General features: G+C 63.2%; 3 protein-coding genes across 10 annotated transcripts; all 3 read right to left on the reverse strand.

Moving 5' to 3' along the window:
• Positions 1-10: 10 nt before the first annotated feature.
• Positions 11-2,496, reverse strand: Mpv17l2 (MPV17 mitochondrial inner membrane protein like 2). Of its 3 annotated transcripts, none has more exons than XM_087201946.1 (5): positions 1,716-2,496; positions 1,301-1,536; positions 864-940; positions 604-732; positions 11-328 (listed from the first exon to the last, which is right to left on the reverse strand). In XM_087201946.1, exons 1-5 carry the CDS (start codon positions 2,396-2,398, stop codon positions 293-295), a joined length of 1,161 nt encoding a protein of 386 aa, XP_087058072.1. In that variant the 5' UTR covers positions 2,399-2,496; the 3' UTR covers positions 11-292. The 3 variants fall into 3 exon arrangements, with proteins under 3 accessions (XP_087058072.1, XP_021106675.1, XP_004873397.1); XM_021251016.2 differs by having other exon boundaries at positions 1,301-1,387; positions 1,716-1,989; XM_004873340.4 differs by having other exon boundaries at positions 1,301-1,471; positions 1,716-1,983.
• A 2,131-nt stretch (positions 2,497-4,627) lies between these two features.
• Positions 4,628-8,021, reverse strand: Ifi30 (IFI30 lysosomal thiol reductase). Of its 2 annotated transcripts, none has more exons than XM_021251014.2 (7): positions 7,373-8,021; positions 6,288-6,470; positions 6,136-6,210; positions 5,973-6,065; positions 5,244-5,396; positions 5,020-5,073; positions 4,628-4,917 (listed from the first exon to the last, which is right to left on the reverse strand). In XM_021251014.2, exons 1-7 carry the CDS (start codon positions 7,481-7,483, stop codon positions 4,852-4,854), a joined length of 735 nt encoding a protein of 244 aa, XP_021106673.1. In that variant the 5' UTR covers positions 7,484-8,021; the 3' UTR covers positions 4,628-4,851. The 2 variants fall into 2 exon arrangements, with proteins under 2 accessions (XP_021106673.1, XP_021106674.1); XM_021251015.2 differs by having other exon boundaries at positions 6,288-6,449; positions 7,373-7,538.
• Positions 8,022-9,106: 1,085 nt separating this feature from the next.
• Pik3r2 (phosphoinositide-3-kinase regulatory subunit 2) lies at positions 9,107-18,957 on the reverse strand. Of its 5 annotated transcripts, none has more exons than XM_004873336.4 (15): positions 18,812-18,957; positions 16,784-17,486; positions 14,438-14,530; positions 14,262-14,312; positions 14,057-14,188; positions 13,764-13,980; positions 13,331-13,416; positions 13,105-13,213; positions 12,928-13,026; positions 12,547-12,853; positions 10,955-11,097; positions 10,619-10,795; positions 10,164-10,235; positions 9,854-10,024; positions 9,107-9,742 (listed from the first exon to the last, which is right to left on the reverse strand). In XM_004873336.4, exons 2-15 carry the CDS (start codon positions 17,103-17,105, stop codon positions 9,535-9,537), a joined length of 2,187 nt encoding a protein of 728 aa, XP_004873393.2. In that variant the 5' UTR covers positions 17,106-17,486; positions 18,812-18,957; the 3' UTR covers positions 9,107-9,534. The 5 variants fall into 5 exon arrangements, with proteins under 5 accessions (XP_004873393.2, XP_021106857.2, XP_021106858.2 ...); XM_021251198.2 differs by lacking the exon at positions 18,812-18,957 and adding an exon at positions 18,154-18,638; XM_021251199.2 differs by lacking the exons at positions 16,784-17,486; positions 18,812-18,957 and adding an exon at positions 16,520-16,756.
• Positions 18,958-20,063: the final 1,106 nt, after the last annotated feature.

The raw sequence follows: 20,063 nt of genomic DNA on the forward strand, positions 1-20,063 counted from the left end.
GCACCTGGGACCCTGTGGTTGCAGAGTTTAATGGGGTTCCCACAGCGCGCGTGACGGAGACACGCGGGGTGCTGCAGGGACTGCACCGTGCCCTGCTGGGTGGCTGCCTGGCTGGAGCCAGGTCAGGGCAGTGATGAGGGCTTGGGGCTCCGGACCGGCGGGGCCTGGCGGTTGGGTCACGGGTCTCTCGCTGAGGCCTGACTCCGGCCGGCGGAATCGCTTCCCCTTCTGGCGGAAGTGGTCCGCTCCGCGGGTGCCACCCGTCTGGCACCCGGAACTGAGCCTGGGCAGCTCAGTCCGAAGCCTGGGATGGCAGAGCGCCTGGGATCTGTCGCACAGAGGCTGTGGTCACTGCAGGTGCCCCCCACCATGTCCCCTCCACCAGTGCCTGCCCTCGGGGTGAGCCCTGCTCGAGTCACACTGGGACCTGGGGAGGACGCACGGCCCAGCAGCACCAGACCCGCGCACTGTGGGGTGGGATTGTCGTGGCCCAGGACACCCGGACCACCTGCTGCCTGGCGCCCGCAGTGTCACCTGGGGCTGACCCAAGTGACCCCCAGCAGTCCTCAGGGTGTCTGGACCGCCCTCACCCACCGAGCTCACCCGATACTTCAGGTAGGACAGGTATGTGTCCCAGCCCAGCGTCAGGCTGTTGACGTAGGTGACCCGGAACTGGGGGGGCACGAAGAGAAAGTTCACCAGCTGTGCTGCGGGCCACACGCACCAGTCAGCCTGAGGGAGGGTGGGACGCGTGAGGGGCGGAGCCTCGGCCTTGAGAGGGAGGGGGGATCGGGCGGGGTCAGGGCCTTGGGGCGGGAGAGGGCGGGACTGGGCGGGGCGGGGCCTGAGCGAGCTCCTCCCACCTTGTAGAATTCCCAAAACTTCTCCCGCAGCTCCTGGCAGCTCTGGCTCAGTGTCTGGCCCTCCAGACAGCCAAGGCCTGGAAGGGAAACCAAGTGTTGGGGCCGCGGGCTCCTTCGGGGCGGAGGCGATGGCTGGATGATGGAGGGGGCGGGACAGCAGGGTGGCCAGTGACAGAGAGCGCGGCGGTCATACAGACGACACACGTGGGGCTCAGAGGAGCCGAGCCGGGAGCCGCTGTACTGAGGCCCCTTTACAGACGGGGAAACTGAGTCTGCAGGGCCGGCGGCCCCCCCCCCCCCGAGCTGTGTGGCTGCACGGGGAAGCGCATCCCATCTCCCACCCGGGCCACCGCGCGCCGGGCCGGGCCGGGTCTGACCGCCTCCACTGCCACGGCCCCCAGCCCAGGGCCACCTCTGCAGGCCGCTCCCGTCCTTACCCAGGAAGTACCAGACGCCCAGCAGCGGCGAGGCCACGAGTTGGTCCACAAGCACCTTCCTGACCACGTTCGGGAGGCTGCGCAGGCCTGCGGCGGGGAGCACTCGGTCCAGCCACAGGTACCAGTAGTGCAGGAAGGGGCCCATGCTGCAGCCCACGGCGAACATGCGGGCTGGGAGAGGCGGAGTCAGGGACGCGACCCGACGGCGCCCGCCAGACGGGGCCAGGCCGGGGCTCCTGGAGGGGACAGACGGGGTGCGGGTGCCGGGGACCCAGGGACAGACGCTCGGGAGGGGCTGAGGTCAAGGGGGCCGAGGTCACAGGTCACGGGTCACGGCCAGCCTGTCCAGCACGGGGATCCCCCAATTTGAGCTAAGGGTTAAAGTGATGGGTGAGGAGCAGCGGGGGGTGCTCACCTGAGCGCCGCGGGCTGAACGTCTGGCCGGGCTGCGCACGGATCTCCCAGGCCTGGCGCGCGCCGTCCCCGGCCGCCATGAGCACGCCGCAGCCCAGCGTGTTGGTGACGAGCAGCGCGCGGCCCTGGAACAGGGGCTGCCCCGCTGCCCAGACACCGCGCACCCAGCGCCAGGAACCCGGCGCCATCGCCACCCGGCCCGGAACCGGCGCCTGGTTCTGTCCCGCCCCGCCTTCGCCGCCTCGGCCAATCCCGAGCCCCGCTGCGCTCCGAGTGCCCACCCGTACAGGAGTTCGCCAATCCACTCTGTCTTCGCGCCGCGCCCCAAGTGGCACTGACTAATCGATGATCGTCTTGGACTATCCTTGGCCCGCCCGGGGAAGTATTAGCCAATAAAAAGTAGTCCTGCTCTCCCAAGGTCGCTCGCGAACTAGGATTGCACCGCCTCCCCAGCTGGCGGACCAATCGCAAATAAGCGTCACACAGCCCAGTGGTTGACGTTGCACTCCTGTTTCCTTGCCCCTTTGTCCGCTGGCCTATGGATAGCCGTAGCCCACACCTCCGCTTGCGAAGTACCGGCCAACCGCAGACCGGGTTTGCGAACAAATCGGGACGGTAGCCCCGCCTCCTAAATCGAAGATGGCCAATCTGAGGCAGGCACCACATCTCGGGTCTAGTTGCCATGCAGATTTCCAGTTTCTCCCGGAGTTACCGCGGCAGTGCTAGGACCTGCGCAGCTGTAGACGATGGAAGTCCAGTCCCGCAGCTTTCTGCAAGTGGGACGACAAGGCGCTGCGGATCTGTGAGAGTAGTCCAGTTGCAGCCTGCTTCGTACATTGACCCTCTGGAATGATAATAATTAACAATTATAAAAAACAGCTGGGCCGGGTGGCTGACGCCTGTAATCCCAGCACTAAGGAAGCTGAGGCAGAAGGATCGCCCTGAGTATGAGGCCAGTTTGGGATGCCTAGTGAGAACCTGTCTCGAGAAACCATTAAAAATACATACAATAGGGCCGGGGATTTAGCTCAGTGGTTTCGCCGCCTGCTGCCCAAGCGCAAGGACCCGAGTTTGATCCCCGGTACCAAACAAAACAAAACAAAAAAATTCCTACAATAAAACAACTGGGAGAGGTGGCACACACCTGTTATCCCAGCTACTCGGGACGCTGAGGCAGGAGGATCGCAAATTCGAGTCTAGTCTGGGCCATTTAGCTAAACCCTGTTCCCAAAACAATCCTGAAAAGGCTGTGGAGGAGGCACTCAGCGGTAAAGCGCTTGCCAGCATGCGCGAGACGCTGGGTTCCCTCCCCAGCACCGAAAAAGTAGCTAATAAATAAAAATAAAAACGTGAGACGCGCTTCAGGGGCCCGTGACCTGCATAAATTCATGTCTCAGCAACTCGGCGGGCTGCGCAAGTTAGTACATCCTCTTTTTGACCTCCTGTGTTCTTGTAGGAAACAATGTGTTTCAGTGGAAATCTATATTCGTTCTGTGTATTTCACAGTATTGTCGGCGGGGCAAATCCTGTGGCCACCTGTTTTTGTGTGGCTCCTGAGCTAAACTGTTTTTTACACAGTACGCTATGTCTTAAGCGCTACCGAGGAAAAAGCGAACACTCTAAGCCCACACTAAAGTAATTAATTATTTTGGGGACAGGGTCTTACTGAGAGGCTGGTGTCAAAATCCTGGGCTCAGGGAATGGGATTACCAGTGTGTGCCAGCATGCCCGGATTCACTCTAAATTTATGTTTGTTGGGTTTAGGGTTTTTTTTTTTAAAAAAAACAGGGTCTCACTTTGTAGTTCAGGGTGGCCTTGAACTCACTATGTAGCCCAGGCTGGCCTCGAACTCGGGGCGATCCTCCTGCCTCAGCCTCCAGAGTGCTGGTATTGCACCACAACACCTGGCCTAGATTCTTAATTGGTCTTCCAGTTGTCTCCTGCCTGCAGCACCTTACGCCATTTATAGGTCACCACGTGGGCCCACCAGAAAGCCAAATTCCCAGTCGCGATCCAGGATGGCATCGGAACGAAGCACAAAATTAAAGAAAGGAAAATGAAAGTGACAAAAAACCAAACAGCGTTACGGGCAGGAGCGTAGTTTAGTCACCGGTATAGCCAGGGAGGCAGCTTAAACGGTGGCCGGAGGACCCAGCTAATTCAAGAGGGAGCAAGGGGCTGGGGATTTAGCTCAGTGGTTTCGCCACCTGCTGCGCAAGCTCAAGGACCGGAGTTCGATCCCCCCCCCAAAAGAGCGAGAGGCCCGCAAGCCCAGAAGGACGAAGGAGAAACTGAGCACAAAGGGGGTGGGGCCTGCAGAGCAGGGCGCCCCCCTCCCGGCTCCTCCGCCTCCGCCTCCGCCCTGGACTTGGCCCCGACCCAGAGGCCCTGAGAATGCCCCAACCAGTTTGCTTTGGAACTTATTTGCTCAGGAACCAATGGCACAGCCTGGATTTTCTGCTGGAAACCCCTCACCAGGGGCATCCGACGGGGCTCTCTTGTTACTTCCAAGAAAGCATCGCTAACTTCCTCATTTGCTGCAAGCTGGGTTGTGTAGGAGGAGCCATTTCTTGGGCAAACTTGACCCCTGAGTTGCTGTGGCTGCCGAGGGCCTATTAATGAGGGTTCCTGGGTTCCTTCACATAAGTCACAATTTTATGTTTCTTTGAAAATCTTCCCTTAACCATTCTGGAATTTTTTCAAGATGCAGTACAACCTGGCACCTGGAACCCCAGGGACAAGGGACTAGAACACATCAGGTTGAGGGCCTGAGGCATAAAAGGATCCTGTCATCCCAGCACTGGGGAGGCTGAGGCAGGAAGATCAGTTTGAGGCCCACCTGCTATACATAGTGAGACTCTGTCTCAAAAAACCAAACAAAGAAAAAAATAAAAAAACAAAATCCACAAAGAGTGAATCACAACAGCCAAAATGGTTTATTATTTATCAAATTAGTTTTGATTTAGCACCACTGTCAGCGAGGCAAGATTCTGGATCACAGGAGGGGACTTTGGTGTGAGCTTTGTGGGACGTGTAGGAGTTCTGTTTAGTCGGTTGTCTCCACTGAGGTTGGAGATGGGACAAAGGGGCAGTTGGACTCTTGCCCTTCCTCCATGGGCTCCCTTAGGGCCCCAGCCTCATTTGAAGCAGACCTCTCTTCGGGTGCTGCCCATGGCCGAGCAGATGTCTGGCTTCTCCTGGCCCTGGAGAAAGGAGGACGATGCCGTGGAGTCCAAGTGTCCCTGAAGGACACCGCTACCTCTGCCTGTAGCAGCAGGGCCCAGGGCTCCGTGTGCCCAGCTTACCTGGTACAGCTGGCAGACCAGACTCAAAAGCTGGCTCAGGTCTTTCAAAGGTTTCTGCGGGAAATGAGAAAAATCCCCACATCTCCACCTGCCCTGTGGTGGGGGGGGCACAGCCAAGGTCTCTCTAAATCACCAAGTTGCCCAGGTGGGCACCAACTAGAGATCCTCCTGCCTCAGCCTGCCAGAGTGCTGGGACCCCCGGTGTGTGGCCCCCTGGCCCTTACCCCGTTGACGAGGACCCAGGGCACGTATTCATGCGGCGGCTGCAGGGCATCCGTGAGCTGTGCGTTCCGGTGCAGCAGCTGTGTGCCGCGCTCCCCCTCCGCACATGCCATGATGCTGTCCGCTGACACATTGGCCGCATATAACTGCAGACACTGCGACAGCAACAGGGCCTCGCCTTAGCTTCCTACCCGTTATCTCCCCAACCATCCCCGGCTTCCTCACTGCCTACTGGGGGCAGTTGGCCCCACTGCCTAGCAGCGGTGCCTTAAACAGCAGGCCTGCAAGCCAGGCCTCCAAGCCCAGATCTGCACCTCCCCCCAGGGACCCCCGTCCTCTGAGCGCCCGTGCACTCTGTTCCCTCCACCAGGAACACTTTTCCTCCTCCTCTCCTCGGCCCCAGCCCCACTGTGGCCTTGTCAGGCTGGGAGCATCTGGGGCGAGGCCCCTTGGGTGGCCTGGATGTTTGATGAGTGAATAAAGGAGCAGGGCCGCTGAATCAGCCCTCGGGCAGTTATTTTCCACAGTGCCCTGCCATCTGTACATTCCCTTGCACACAGGGCTCAGAGGTTTCCCTTCCAGGAAGTCTCCTGGGATGCTGCCAAGAGACCCTTCTCCTCCTGCTTCAGAGATGGAAGTTTTGGTACATGGTCCAGGTTGGGATCCTCCTGCCTCAGCCTCCTGAGTGCTGGGAACACCAGGCTTCACCGGTTGTGGATGGGACCTCTCACCGGCGTCAGCTTCTTCTCCATGTCCTCCATCTCCTCGAGGCAGATGATGGTCAGGAAGGCGGCGTCCTGATCCAGCTGGTCCAGTACGCAGGCCTGCGTGGGGACAGGGTGAGCGGGCGCCCCAGCCCGGCCCTGGCCCTGGCCCCGCAGAGCCCCTGCTCACCTCCACCTTGTTCAGCTTACACTCCTGCTCGCCGTGCTGGCACCTGAACTCCCAGGAGCCATTGACGCTCCGCTCCTGCCGGACACCAGGCCAGTGAGCACAGGTGGCAGGTGGCCCGCCCCGCCCCGCACTCAGTTCCCCGGCCTTCGTACCACGGCGTTCCCGTAGGGCACCAGCGTGACGTTGAGGATCTCCAGCACCAGGAGCCAGGTTGGAAAGAGGTCGCGCACCAGGAACATCCGGCAGCTGCCGCACAGCGCCTCGTAGTACAGGGTGACGTTGACTGGGGGTGCGTCGGTCACCCTGGGGGTGCTCTGCAGGCACAGGCCGTGCGGCTGGGGAGGGCGCAGCCTCTGTCACCCTCCTGACAGGGGCTGCACCCACAGGCACTGGAGCCTGCCAGGTGCAGTCCCTCACTCTAGACCTTTTCCCTTTTTTTGGTACCGGGGATCTAACTCGGGACCTTGCCCCCTCGAGGCGGGCGGCGGAACCACTGAGCTAAATAAATCCCCGGCCGATTTTCCTTTTTCCTTTGCTTTTTTTTTTTGAGCCAGAGTCACACTAGGTAGTCCAGGCTGGCCTTGAACTTACTATGTAGCTTGGCAATCCTCTCGGCTCAGCCTCGCCAGTGCTGCGATGACAGGCATATACTACTAAGTCCAGCTGTATTTATTTATTCAGGTTCTTTGAGACGGGGTCTCACCAAGTAGCTCAGGTTGGTTTTCAACTCGCCAGGATCCTCCTGCCTCAGCCTCCCCAGTGCTAGGACCACAGGCATGTGCCACTATGCCCAGCAAAAGCCAGCTTTTGACTGTGTGCTTCCGTGCTCCTCCATCTCAATTTGGCTGCAGAAACGGATTTGACAGCCTCGAACCAGTTCGCGCTTGGTGTACCCAGCCCCCTGGCGCGGAGGGCGGGGCGGGGTGGGGCTCGCTCCTGCACTCGGCTCAGCCGGGGAGGCGGGTGCATACTGCAGGCGCCTAATGCATGTCCCGGGCCCCCTCCGCCCCTGCCCGCGCCCAGCCGGGCTCCCACGCGCCTTCCCGTGACTCTTCCCGCCCGGCACACACTTCCGGTCGCCCCCCGCGGCTGCAGTCCCCGCCGGAATGCGCGAGGCCGGCGGGCGGCCCTGCCCCTGCCCCTGCCTCTGCCCCTTGGCACGGAGGGGACTCGCTCACTCAGGCGCTCGGGGCCCGGGGCCCGGCCCCTCGGTGTCACCGGCCGGCGCGATCCCTACCTTGCAGCCGGCCGCCCCCGCGGAGGTGTCCAGGGCCATCGCAGGGACGCCCGGGAGCGACAGCAGCAGCGGCAGCAGCGGCAGCAGCGGGGCGAGGGGCGGAAGGGCCATGGCGGAGGGGACGGGGCGCGGCGGGAGCTCGGCCACTTTAACCTGGCGGAGGCCCCGCCCCGGCTCCGCCCCCGGCTTCCCAATCACGCGCCCTCGCTTCCCCCTCCCGCCACCCGAAGGCCGAGGCCGGACAGGGTGCGGGTTCCCGGCCCAGAGCCTGCGTGGTGGCCGTGGGGCGGGGCGCACCCAGGCCCTCCCCTCGGCTGACCTCTGCCCCGTCCCCACCCTCGGGCCGAGGACCCCCGCTGTGGCCCCAAAGCAGAAGCGGACGGGCGGGGCCCTGCAGGCGTGGGGGGCGCCGGTGGCCGCCGGGCCGGGTCCTAGCCGGCCACCAAGGCTGCGGAGCTGCGGGGACCCTGGTGGGGGCAGCGCCACCGCCCAGGGGCTGGGGCAGAGCGGGGTCCGAGCCCCGCCTGCGGTGCCGGCGGCAGGGACTTGGGGGGAAACCGCGGCGTCAGAGGAGCAGCCGCTTCCGGCCGGGACAAGGGGCAGCGCCCAGGTGCCGGGCCGGGCGCCCTGCAACTCCGGCTGCGTCTCCTCCCTGCAGGGCGCTCGGCGAGCCGTGCGGAGCTCACTTCTCCTTTCTGAGTGGCAGCGCCCAGGGTCTCACCCATGCTGAACACGGCCACTGCGAGCCGCCCCCGCCCCAGTTCCTCCTGAGTCCCGAGACCTCGGCCGCCTGGGGTGCTGCGGGCCAGATCGAGGGTCTTCACACCCAGCTGTCTCCAACGCTCTTTCCATTTTCCCACGGGGTCTCGCTAAGTTGCCCACGCTGGGCTGGAACATGCGACCCTCCCCCTCAGCCTCCCAGACTGCGCATGATAGGGACAGGGACAGTTTGGGGATTCGGATGTCCTGGCGCCCAAGGGCGCATCAGAGGGGAAGCTGCTCACGCACACACCCGCTGAGGTGCCTGGACACGCCGGCCCTGAGGGGACCTCACAGCAAAGGCGACAGGGGACAGGAGGGCCCACCTAGGGCAGGAAGGACCAGGCGACAGGGACCAGGGTGGTGGGCAGAGCCCAGGTTAAAGGCCCTGTGCACCCCGAAGGACCCGTGTGGGGAGAGAGGCGGCCTTGGGTGGCTGGCCATGCAGCCCTGGGGGATACGAAGGGTGCGGTGGCCTGGGGGGCTGTGGTTGCTGATGACACCTGGTGAGAGGAAGCCGCAGGCAGCAGAAGGGAGGGGACTTCCCCAGGAACAGGTGGCTGTGGAGGGTCACAGTAGAGGTCGGGGGCGGGATGTGGCGGCACACCCCTGTGATCCCAGCTCTCTTCGAGGCTGAGACAGGAGGATGGCAAGTTGGAGTACAGCCTGGGCATCTTGGCAAGACCGTGTCTCAGTAAAACCAGAAAGGGCAGGGACATAGCTCAGTGTGGAGGCCTGGGGTTCAACCTCAGACCCCAGAGCACAGGCTGGGAGGGCAGCATGGGAGGTTAGAGGGTCTGGGGTCCTCCAGCCAGGGCATGGGTCATGGGGGTCGTTTGGCTGTGACCTCAGCTTGGCCAGGTCTGGTCTCATAGCTGTCGGGGAGGTGGGGGCCGTCACCCCAAGGTGGCCTGGAGCTAAACCTACAGGCCCAGCGCTGAGCCCATCCGCCCCAGGGTCCCCGAGACACGCAGCCACCTTGGTCAGTTTTATGTCGCAGCGAGAACAACGTACCGTACAAAGCCTGGCCGGACGGCGGCCTGGGCTCGGGGCAGTGCTAGAGGACCAGGGCTCCCGGTCCCCAGAGAGGAGGAGGTGAGTCAGGGAATCGAAACATGATCGGTGGGGTGGGGATGTGTCCAGCCGGGTGGCTGCCCGGCAGTGTCCCTGGCGGTGGTGCCCGAGCTTATTTTGGGTTCTGGTTTCCTGGTGGCAGATCTGTCCCCGGGTTTCAGTCCGGAGAAGTTGGGGTCCGCGGGTGGGGGGACGGGGACGGGGCGGGACCTGCCCGCCCTGCCCAAGTCGCGGCTGCGGCTCCTTCTCGCCTAACCAAGATCTATGGCTTCAGAGTGGGGTGGGCGAGGTGCGCGGGGCCCGGCTGGGGCAGGGGCCTGGAGGCGGGCTCAGCGGCCGGGGGGCGGCGGGCCGGGCCCTGGGGCGCGCACGGGGTGCGCCAGGGTGACGGTGAGGGCGTCGTTGTGCTGCACCAGGGACGCGTGCTGGTAGTGCAGCACCAGCTCCTTCAGCGACCCGTACAGGTTGTAGGGCTCCGCGAAGCCGAAGCCGGTGGCCGTGCGGTAGATGACGCAGTGCTTGGTGTCGCCGTCCACCCTGCGGGCGCGAGGGACACGACCGGGTTCAGTGGGGCCCTCCTCCAGGCCCCAGCCCCACACCCTGGCAGGGCGGCCGCGCACACAGTCGGCGCCGGGCACGCGCACTCACACCACAGAGCAGGCATAGCAGCCGCGCTGGCTGCTCTCCCGGATGAGGAACGTGCCATCCCTCTTGCCGCTCAGCATGCCCTCGGCCTGCGTGCGGTTGATCTTGCCCACATACCACGTGCGTTCCTCGTGGTGGGGGAGATCTTCCTCATCCTCCATCAGCGCGTACTGGCTGCGGGGCAGTGGAGAGGGGTCCTGCTCACTCATCAGCCAGCCACACTACCTGGAGAACTCCTATTCATCCTTTAAAACCCGCCTGAATGGCCCCCTTCTGAGAAGCGCTCCCTGCACCCTGCTAGGGGGCCACTCACTCCTCGGTCTCGTTTCTGATCCCCAGCCACTCGTTGATCTTCTTCTGCCGGGCACCTTTCTGAGTGAGCCACCTGGAGGAAGAGGCGTGGTGAGCTTTAGGCTCAGCTGGTGCAGAAACGGAGACGGAGGCAGGGCAGGGAGCACAGGTTCCGGAGGCCACAGCATGACCCACTCCTGGCCTCTGTCCCCCTGGCAGGCCCAGCTAGGGAGGCAGAGGCAGGACGCGAATTCGCTGGGAACGCAGCAGAGCGAGGCCTCACCTCTCCGAGCGGCACCCCAGCACTGTTTACTTTGAGACAGTGTCTCACTAAGCTGTCCAGGCCACTCTCCAGGGGTCCATCCACCTGCCTCGGCCTCCCAGGCGGCAGGGCTGGCCGGGCTGGGGCCTGACTGCCAGCGGGGGCGGAGCTGCACAGGCCACGGGCGACCCCTGGTGGGCAAGCGCGGCACTCACACGAGGTACTGGTCGCGGATCTTGCGCAGCTGCAGGAGGTCAGGCTTGAGGCTGTTCATGCGCTTGTCGATCTCGCGGTTGTCCGAGGCCTGGGCCCGCAAGTCCTGCTCCAGCTTCGTGCGGCTCTCGTGAATCTCGGCGATGCGGGACTTCAGCCGCTCAGAGTTGAGCAGGATCCTGGGGGAGGGGCAGCTCAGAAAGATGCCTAGGTGCACACTGCTACCCATGTCTCTCTGGCGAACTCCTCTTCAGCCTTCAAAGCCCATTTCTGCTGGCCTTCTCCCTCCAAGGAGAGCGCCAGCCGCCCCCCTCCTTCCTGCCCGAGGGTGCACTCACCTCTGCATCTCCTTCTCATTGCCCTCACGCCGGAATCGCTCCAGATATTCTTTGCTGCACCTCTCCTGAGTCTGGCCCTGCTCTTCGAAGATCTTGATGGTCTCGTTGAAGGCCTCGATTGCCGTGCGCTTCATCTGCAGCTCCTGGGGGAAGAAGTGAGGCGACCCATCCCCACCGCCCCTCCCCCAGCAGTATTACTCCTCTACCTCCTGCTGCAGGGCAAGAGCTCCTACACAGCCTTCAGAACCCCACCCCGGCCCCCTTCCTTCCCTTTACACCCTCTGTGACAAGAGAATGATGGAGAGTCCTCGCTAGACTCATGGGGCTGTTTCTCAGGGCAGACACTGCACCCAATACTCCCATGCATTGTCCCATGGAGTGTCCCCAGAACCCATGGAGTTGTCTTTGGGGAAATGGAGGCTCGGGGAACCAAAGTCACTTCTGAGGTCACAATGTTCCTTTTGTTTTTTATTTTTGCAGGACTGGAAACCCAACCTAGGGCCTTTGCACTGAGCTACATCCCTAGCCCGATTTTTTATTCTGAGACAGGGCCTTTCTATGTCACTAAATGGCCCAGGCTGGGCTCAAACTTCGAGCCTCCTGAATGGCTGTGATTCTGTGATTATGTGAGTGTGCCTCTGTACCCAGCTTTTAAAAAATAGTTTATTTTTTCTCATTTCCCCCTCTACTCCCCTGCCCTTCCTATGTACAAAAGCTTTGTTTCCATTTTTTCCATCCATTTCCACTTTTTTTCTTGTCCTTTCCTTCCCTCCTTTCTCCCTCCCTCCTCCCTTGTTCCCCTTCCCATTTGAACATTTTCTTCCCATTTCCCAATCTCCGTTATACATTTCAGTCCTTATTTCCATGTTCAGTTTCTCCCAGCAGGGAAACAATGCAGTATTTCATCATGTGAGTCTGATGTATTTCACTTAAGAGTATGGTCTCAAGGTGCATCCATTTAGCTAGAAATGTCTGCAGCTCATCCTTCTTTATGGCACAGTAGTTCTCCATTGTGTAAAAGAACCACATTGTGTTTATCCACTCATCAGCTGATGGACATTGGGGCTGTTTCTAAGATTTAGCTATTACAGACTGTGTCGGCATAAACATGGGTGTGCGTAGATCGCTATGGTAGGATGCTTTTAATTCTTTCCGAAAGATATCCCAGCTTCTTTTTTTTTTGAGACAGGGTCTCACTATGCAACCCAGGCTGGCCTTGAACTAAAGGTGGTCTCCTGCTTCAGCTTCTTAGCTATAGTTTGTTTTTTTGGTTTTTTTGGTACCGGGGATCGAACTTGGGTCCTTGCGCTTGCACAGCAGGCGGCGAAACCACTGAGCTAAATCCCCAGCTGGCATCTTACTTTTTAAAGCCCTGTCCAGGCTGAGCACAGTGGTGTACGCCTGTGATCCCAACTACTTGGCAGGCAGGCGGATTGGAAATTGGAGCCCAGCCTAAAATTAAAAAGCGCTGGGATGTAGCTCAGTGCGAAGGCCCTGGGTTCCACCCCCAGTACTACAAGCAGAAAACAGAAGAGAGGGCACCCATGCCCGGGTCACGAGGGCCCGAGCCTCAGTTTCCCAGTGGCCCCTACCTGGGAGGTGCGCGTGTATTCCTCGTAGAGCTGGTCGTACTCGCGGCTCTTGTCCTGGTACTGCTGGTGGTAGACCTTCAGCTGGGCGCCCACGGCCTCCACGCTGTCCTCCTTGACCACCTGGTCCTGCTGCAGCCGCGACACGGGATAGAGCAGCCTCGTGTCCAGCTTGGCGTTGTACTGGGCCAGCGACTCATGGCGGTAGTGCGTGATGAGGTCCACTACCGAGCGGAAGGTCAGCGGCTCCGAGAAGCCGTAGTGGCCGTCCCGGTGGAAGACCTTGATCAGCTTGTTGTTGCCGCCCTTCCTGGAGGGAGCGTGGTGTGGGTGGCCCCGCCCCCTGCCCCGCCCCGCCCTCCCCCCCCCCCCCGCAGGCCCCACCTGAGGGTGAGCGTGTACTCCCCCTGGATCTTGCTGGATGCATCGCGGACCAGGAAGGTGCCGTCGGGAGTATCGCGGAGCTTCTCGTTCACCTCCTCCCTGCGGGGACAGCGCGGTGAGCCACAGCCTCCGCAGCAGGGACCCACGGCCGCCCACCCGCCTGCACCCTGGCCCCACCTGGAGATGTCACCCCAGTACCACTCCGCGTCCTGCAGGGAGGGCGGGCTGCCCCCGTTGGCCAAGCCCGGGGCGGCCGGCTTTGGCTTGGAGGGCTTGGGCGGCAGGGCTGGGGACAGGGAAATGGTATCAGGCGCCAGCTGTGTACCGCGGCTGGGCCGAGTGCCCAGCGGGCCCGGGGAGGGGGCTTCAGGGCCTGAAGACTGGCGAGGACAACGTGAGTCACCTGGGGGCGCGGCCTCCTGCTCCTCCAGATGTTCCTGTAGCAGCTTCTCCGCCAGCAGCACCGGGAAGTCCTGGCTGGGCTCCGTCCTGAGGGAAGAGGGTGGCGATGGGGACCGGGCTGCCGCGCGAGCGTGGGTGCAGGCAAGGGGCGCGGAGACCAGCACGGAAGGTGCGTGCAGCAGATGCCGCATAAACGCACGCGGAAAAACGAGGCCACGCAGCACCCGGGGCGCAGGGTGTGCAGGAACAAAGGCTGGCCCGTCCCCTGCGCCCTCCTGGCTGAGCCCCTTCAACCTCTGCCCCGGGACCCTACAGCCTGGTCCCCGGGCCCCTCTGTCCCCCCGTGCAGCACAGCTTCTACCTCAAACCGGCCCCGCCCACCGACAGGCCCCGCCCACACACCCGCATCTTCCCCGCAGGCCCAGCCCCTGTACCCTTCTGGCGGGGCGCCCGCTGGCGGCTGCGGAGGCGACGGTGCACGCAGCAGCAGCAGTGGCCCGAAGGCCGCAGCCAGGGCACGGACGGCGGGACCCGGGGCGGGGGCGCGGCGGGCCGCCCGGCCCAGGTGCTGCAGCAGGAAGCGCAGCGTGAGCGCGCGGTGCAGCGGCAGCGTCGGGGGTTCCAGTGCTGGGCCCACGGGCCCCGTGGCGCCTGCGGACGAGGTGGGCGGGTGAGCCAGGCTGGTGCCCACGCGGTCCCCCCGCAGCCACCGGGGTCCCCAGCTCACCCCGCAGGGCCCGGTGCGCCTCGGCCGCCGCCTCAGGAGTCACAAGCGGGGCAGGCAAGGCCAGCAGGAAGCCCTTGATGGCGTCGGACAGAGCGCTGGCGTCCCACTGGTCCAGGTCGCTCAGCGACCAGTCTGCGCGGGGTGGGGACATGTGACAGCTGTGCGCGGTGCCCCCGGCCGCCGCCCCACCCAGAGGCCCCCTCACCTGTGCGCAGCGCGGGTAGCTCCGGCCTGCAGTGGGACTCGGTGTCCAGCCCTGGGGATGGACAGGCGCGTCAGCCTGAAGCCCCCTCCAGTGTCCCCTACTCAAACAGCCTCCTCTGGGACAGGGAGCCGCCGAACAAGTACAGCCCCACGGGGTCACAGCCAGGCTGGGCTTACCTGTCTGCTCTATGGCCTCCACCAGCCTCGCCAGGATAGGGGGCGCCATGTCAGGAGGGGCAAACTGCTCAGGCAGATCTGGGAGCGTGAGGCCTGAGTGAGAGAGAGAGAGACAATTTCCAGGGTGAAATGCAAGGAATTCACACGACTTCCAGGACCAGGTGTTGGGGGACTGCACAGAGGTCACCCCAACACTTGGGTCCCCATCCTGACTGCTGGCACCCGTGACTATGACCTTATTTGGAAACAGGGGCTCTGCAGGTGGAATTGAGGCAGAAGTTTCACACAGCTCCGCAGGCGGTGCTAGCCCAGTGACCGGTGTCTTCCTGAGGCCACCGGGCCACCAGCGGAGACTGGAGAAATCGCCGGGAGACCCCAAGAGCCTGCGGAAGCAGCAGGCATCCAGCCTGCTTGGGAAGGAGCGGGCCCTGGTCCCGGACCCTGAGCTCAGAAAGGCCACGCAGCATTTCTGTTGTTTGAGGTCACCTGATTCATGGGGATTCCTTAGGGCAGCACTGAAACTCACCCAACAGGTTTCAGGCCTTGGCAGAGCCGCTGTGCAGCCTTGGGTATAGGACCCGCCCTCTCTGGGCTGCAGTTTCTTCCAGGAAACACTGGGAAGACAGATGGCCTAGTCCTCCCACCATTTGGGGGTGCTGGGATTGCAGCCCAGGGCTTCCAGCATGCTAGCATTCTGCCCCCGGGGGCCTCTGCACTGAGCTACAGGCCCAGCCCTGGGTTTTGGGGGCGTTTTTTGGTACGGGGGATCGAACTCAGGACCTTCTGCTTGCGAGGCAGGTGGTGGAACCATTGGGCTAAATCCCCGGCCCTCAGCCCTGTTTTTTGAGACAGGGTCTTGCTAAGTTGCCCAGGCTGGGCTCACACTTGAAATCCTCCTGCCTCAGCCTCCCAGAGTGCTGGGCTTATAGGAGTGCACCACCATGCCTGGTTCCTGCATCTAGGTTCTTGAAGCAAACAGAAAAAGGGTTTAAAAGGAATGAAAGGAAACTCAGCATTGTCTGAGCCTGAACAGCTTACTTCAGGGATCTTTCCCTCATTTTCTAATTTTCTTTCTCAAAATGACTTCTCCTCCTTCAAGACGCTGCCAGCCCTTGGAGCACGCACCAGGATCCTGCTGGGCCCTGCCGCCCCAGGCCTTTGTGTGCCCCCCCATCCCCAGACTGGCAGGCCTGGCCCCCAGCAGGGATGCCCTGGCACCTGGTGGGGACAAGCTGGGGCCTGCACCTCCCTGAGTGACGGGCCAGGTGCCCGCAGCTGCAGGAGCTTGGAGCACAGAGCAGGAGGAGGTGGGTGCTGTCCCGGCCCGCAGGGCCCTGGTGTCGCTGTGGATCTGGCTGCAGCAGCGGGAGAGAGGGAGGCCCCGCGTGAGCGGTGAAGGCCCCACAGATGGGAGCCTGGGCACTCGGCCAGCTGGGGGCTCAAGACCCTAGTGCTCTGCCCAGCTCCTGCCTTCTCAGGGGCCCAGCATCCGGAACAGCAGGGCTCGAGGCTGTGCCGGGACCTTGTTGCCATCTGGACGGGCAAGCGAGGCCTCCTGCAGCTGAGGGCACAGCCTGGAAGCTGCAGGTGGGGCTGAGCGGCGCTGGGGCTCGGCCAGGCAGGGAGGGCGGCACTGTAACCGGGGGCAGCGGCAAATTTTGGCCGGGAGCCCAGTGGGGCCGCCTGCTGCTCCTGCTTCTGGTCCTCTAGCTTGCCGAGCAGGACTAAGGCCTCAGGGAGCCCAGATGCTGCAAGGCCCAGGCCAGAGCCCCTGGTAGCCCTAGCTGTGACACCGGCTGCATCTCTGGGCCTGTCACTGGGTCACCATGGGCCTGGCCTCTCCAGCAACCATTCTGCCCAGTGCACGCCCTCGTCTCCTGGCAGGAGCCACCCCCTAGGCAGCACGCAGATTTCAGGGGATGCCAGCACCCCGCCTCTCCTCTCCCAGCACAGCCCTGGGACACAAGGACGACCCCAGGCCTCCCCTTCTCCATGCTCTGCAGCCCCTTTGTTTGGAGTGAAATCAGGGCACCAAGGGGGTTCTACAGGAGCCCTGGCTGTGGACTGGGCTCTGGGGCTCACCTGCCGGCCTCCGGGGCTCGCCAGGGCCCCACACCTGCCGGAGGTCGCTACTTCGTGGCCCAGCACTCTGGGCGACCCCAGCCCTCATCGCATGTCACTAGTCATCGCATTCTTGTCACTTCTGAGGCCCACGAGGCCAGGGCCAGACCGGGCATCCACGCCGAGCTCCACCCCAACAGCAGTGCCCCTGCAGACATCTGACGACTGAGCCGGTCCCCACAGGGAAGAGGAGGGCCCGAGGCCTAGGAGGACCTAGCTGCTCACCTGGCTCCTGGGGCTCATCTCGGGGCCTGGCGGGCAGTGGGCGGGGGCCGCGTGGGCGAGGGCCAGGCCGGGCCAGGGCCACGGGCCCCAGGAACTCCACGTAGGTGCCCGGGAAGTCGCCCCGCTGCCGTGTGCGCTCGTTGAAGCCAGGCATCCAGCCCACACTGTTCGGGCAGCGCTCGCCGCCCTCCGCCACACCGAGCGCCTGCAGGGCCGCACGGCTCACCACCAGCATGTCGCCAGGCAGCAGCTCCAGGTCCTCAGGCCGCTCTCGCCGGAACGGGTACAGCGCGCGGTACTGGAAGCCCTCGGTGCCTGCCATGCCACTGTGAGGGCTGCTGGGTCACAGTCACGCAGTGGCTCGGGGCCCCCGGGGCCCCATGGGCCAGGGTGGGGACAGGAGGCTCAGCTGGGGGCTGGGGGCCCAGACCTCTCTGCAGGAGGAGTCACGGGTGACCCCGGGGGCCGCTCATGCCTGGCTTCCCGCCATGACTCCGCTATGTGACCGCTGACTGCCACCTGTCCACCGTTCGCCAGCTGGTGGGAGGCTGTTGGTGGTTGATGCCAGCTCACTCGGACACCGTGTTTGCCATCCAACAGTGGCGCAGGGCCATCAGCACCCTGGGCTGCCAGCTCTTCCAGCCTCGCCACACGAGGAAGCTGAGGGTGAGGGCTGCCACCATGCTCAGCTGGGGACGCCAACCTAGAGGGGAAGGACAGGGCAGCCTGAGCCAGGCTGGCTCCTCTCAAGCCCAGCACAGAGAGGGCCTGCATCCCTGGTCAGAGACCCCAAGGAGCTGGGTGCCTCGGGGCCAGTGCCTGCCACTCTCTGGGCCTCAGTTTCCCCACCTGTATAATGGGTACAACATCAGCCTTCGCTGGGCTCTCGGGAAGGGGGCTGCCAAGATCCTGTCCTGGACACACTGTGGGGCTGGTAAACTAGCTCTTCATCAGCCCTGATGGATATGGGTAAACTGAGGCTCAGAGCAGGGAGCATGCAAAGGGCCGGGAGGCAGCCAGGACTCAAACCCAGATCCATCCAGGTCCAAAGCCCAGAGGGATCTCAGGAGGTAGCAACAACATGACCAATTACACTCAGTGGGTGGGGTAAAATGGGGGGCATTCTGGATATTTTGGGGGCAAGCTGTGCAGAGGAGCAGCAAAAGGAACCAAGGAGCAAGAAAGGGAACCAAAGGCACACTGTGCCTGGCAGGACTGGAGGTGTCCTCAGGGCACGCTGGGTCCCCAGCTTGGGGCCCACACGAGGTGCAAAAGTGTGGAGAGCCTGAGGTGACTCCAGGAAGGCAAGACAGGGCACAGGGGCAGGGTGAGGTCCCGGGGGCCGGGGACGGCGAGGGAAGGCCACTCACATTCCCAGCGCCGGCCCTGCAGGTTCTGTGTCCCCCTTGGCTCAGCGGGGAGAAGGGTGTGACCTGGCCTGGGGACAGGGATGGGCAGGGAGGCTGCCGCTGGGGCCCCAGGAAAGGGACCGCCTGCGGAAGGATCCAGTTGGGGGCTGGAGCTCCACTCCTGGGGGCCCGGATGTGCCTGTCCCCAGTCGCTCGTCCTGCACATTCTACAGGTGGGGAAACTGAGGCTGGGAGTGGCGACACTTGGGAAAGCGCCGAGGCCCTGCCCGCCCCCGCCTGCACAGGTTTGCACACGTCGGGAAAGCAGTGCACCCCGATCCGGGAGCTGGGGTCCTGGGCCGGGGCGCTGCGGGGGGCGCAAGGCCTGCTGCTCACGCACAGGCGCGCGGCGGGCCGCGTGGACCCCGAGCCCCGCTGGGAGGCCGGAAGCGGGCGCCCGATCCCCGCAACCAAGGACGCTGCACACGATGTCGGGTCCCCCCGCGCCCGCCCCGCGCAGAGGCTTTCTGGTCGCGGCGCGGGGCCCACGGTGTCCCGGCCCGGCGCCCGCCCTCGGCCCAGCTGCCCGCCCTCGGCCCCCGTTCCCGCGGCCCCGGTCCCGCACCCCGGGCCCACGATCGCCCCGGCGCCGCCTGCCACACGGCCGGACCCGACTCACCTGGCTGCGGCCGCCGTCACGCCGACTTGAGCCCGCCCCCTGGGTCCACGGCGGCCGCCGTCGCCGCAAGCCGCGGGATCCCCGCGTCAGTCGCCGCCGCCGCGATTCCGAACGGCCCGGCCCGCCCCCCTGGCGGAAATAGCCGAATGCGTTCGGCCGGGCGAGCGCACGGAGGCCGAGATAAGAGTCTGGAAGCGGGGGTGGGGGTTGGGGGGAGGGAATAGGGAAGCCGAATGGTTTCGGAAAGAGCCGAACGTACTCCCGCGGGACTGGCCGGCTAGAGACTGCCACGAGACAGCCGAGCAGTTTCGGAAAGAGCCGATCGCAATTGGGTCGGGCGAACGATCCGAAGTTGGACTCGGAGACGGCCGAATGATTCCGGAAATGGCCGGATGCACTTCGCTGGGACTGGCGGAAGCGGCTGGTTTCCAAGAACGCCGAGCAGAGCGTTGTTGAAAGGATCGAGAAAGGCCCTGGGCGTTTAGACCCAGAGGCTCCGGAGGGTTCTAGAAATTGCCGAACCATGGATGGTTCCAGAGAGGGGGTTTGAGGCGGCCTCAGGCTCAGGGAACAGGAGGGAAGAGAAATGGGGAAGACGCTTGCCACAGAAAGCTGCGCGTTTTAGAAAACAGCTGAGCCGGCGGGGGGGGGGGAGTCTTGTTTCCGTGGCAACCCCGAGAGTCCGGAAACAGCCGAGTGATTGGGCGCTGCCGACCCGAGAGCTTGGCGGACCAGTACCCAAGCACTACCGTTTCCGGACCCAGGGAGACTCGGGCCTGGGGGCGTGGCCAAGGGTGTCCGGCGCCGGCCACTACCTGCGGCCCAGGACGCTCGGGTCACAAGCTGCACGGCGCAACCCCCCAGCACAATCCATGACTGAAAGGACACAAAGATGTCTTCGTTTTATTAACGTAGCCCAGGGTTTTAGACTGGTGACTAGCTACAAAGTTTTTCATCATTTTCTTTTTCTTTTTTGAGACAGCATCTCCCTGTGTTGTCTAGCCTGGTCTCTAACGCCTGGGCGCCAGCCTCCTGGATACTGGGACGACAGGCGCGCCTGCTTTGAATAAAACTGTGATGGTACTCATGGGGCAAGGGCAGCTTCCAGGCTCAGAGGAGAAGTTGGGAAAATTGCAACGGCGAACTCCTATGCAGCCTTCAAAACCCACATCCAGTGCCTTTGAGCCCCGAGGCTATTTTCACCCCACTCCCACTTCCCTTAACCCTTTCTCACAAATCCAGACAGTCGATC

The sequence above is a fragment of the Heterocephalus glaber genome, unplaced genomic scaffold, assembly GCF_053883595.1.
Source record: "Heterocephalus glaber isolate CG9 unplaced genomic scaffold, H.glaber_assembly_v1.0 deba00001761, whole genome shotgun sequence".
In the NCBI taxonomy this organism is placed as follows: Eukaryota; Metazoa; Chordata; class Mammalia; order Rodentia; family Bathyergidae; genus Heterocephalus; species Heterocephalus glaber.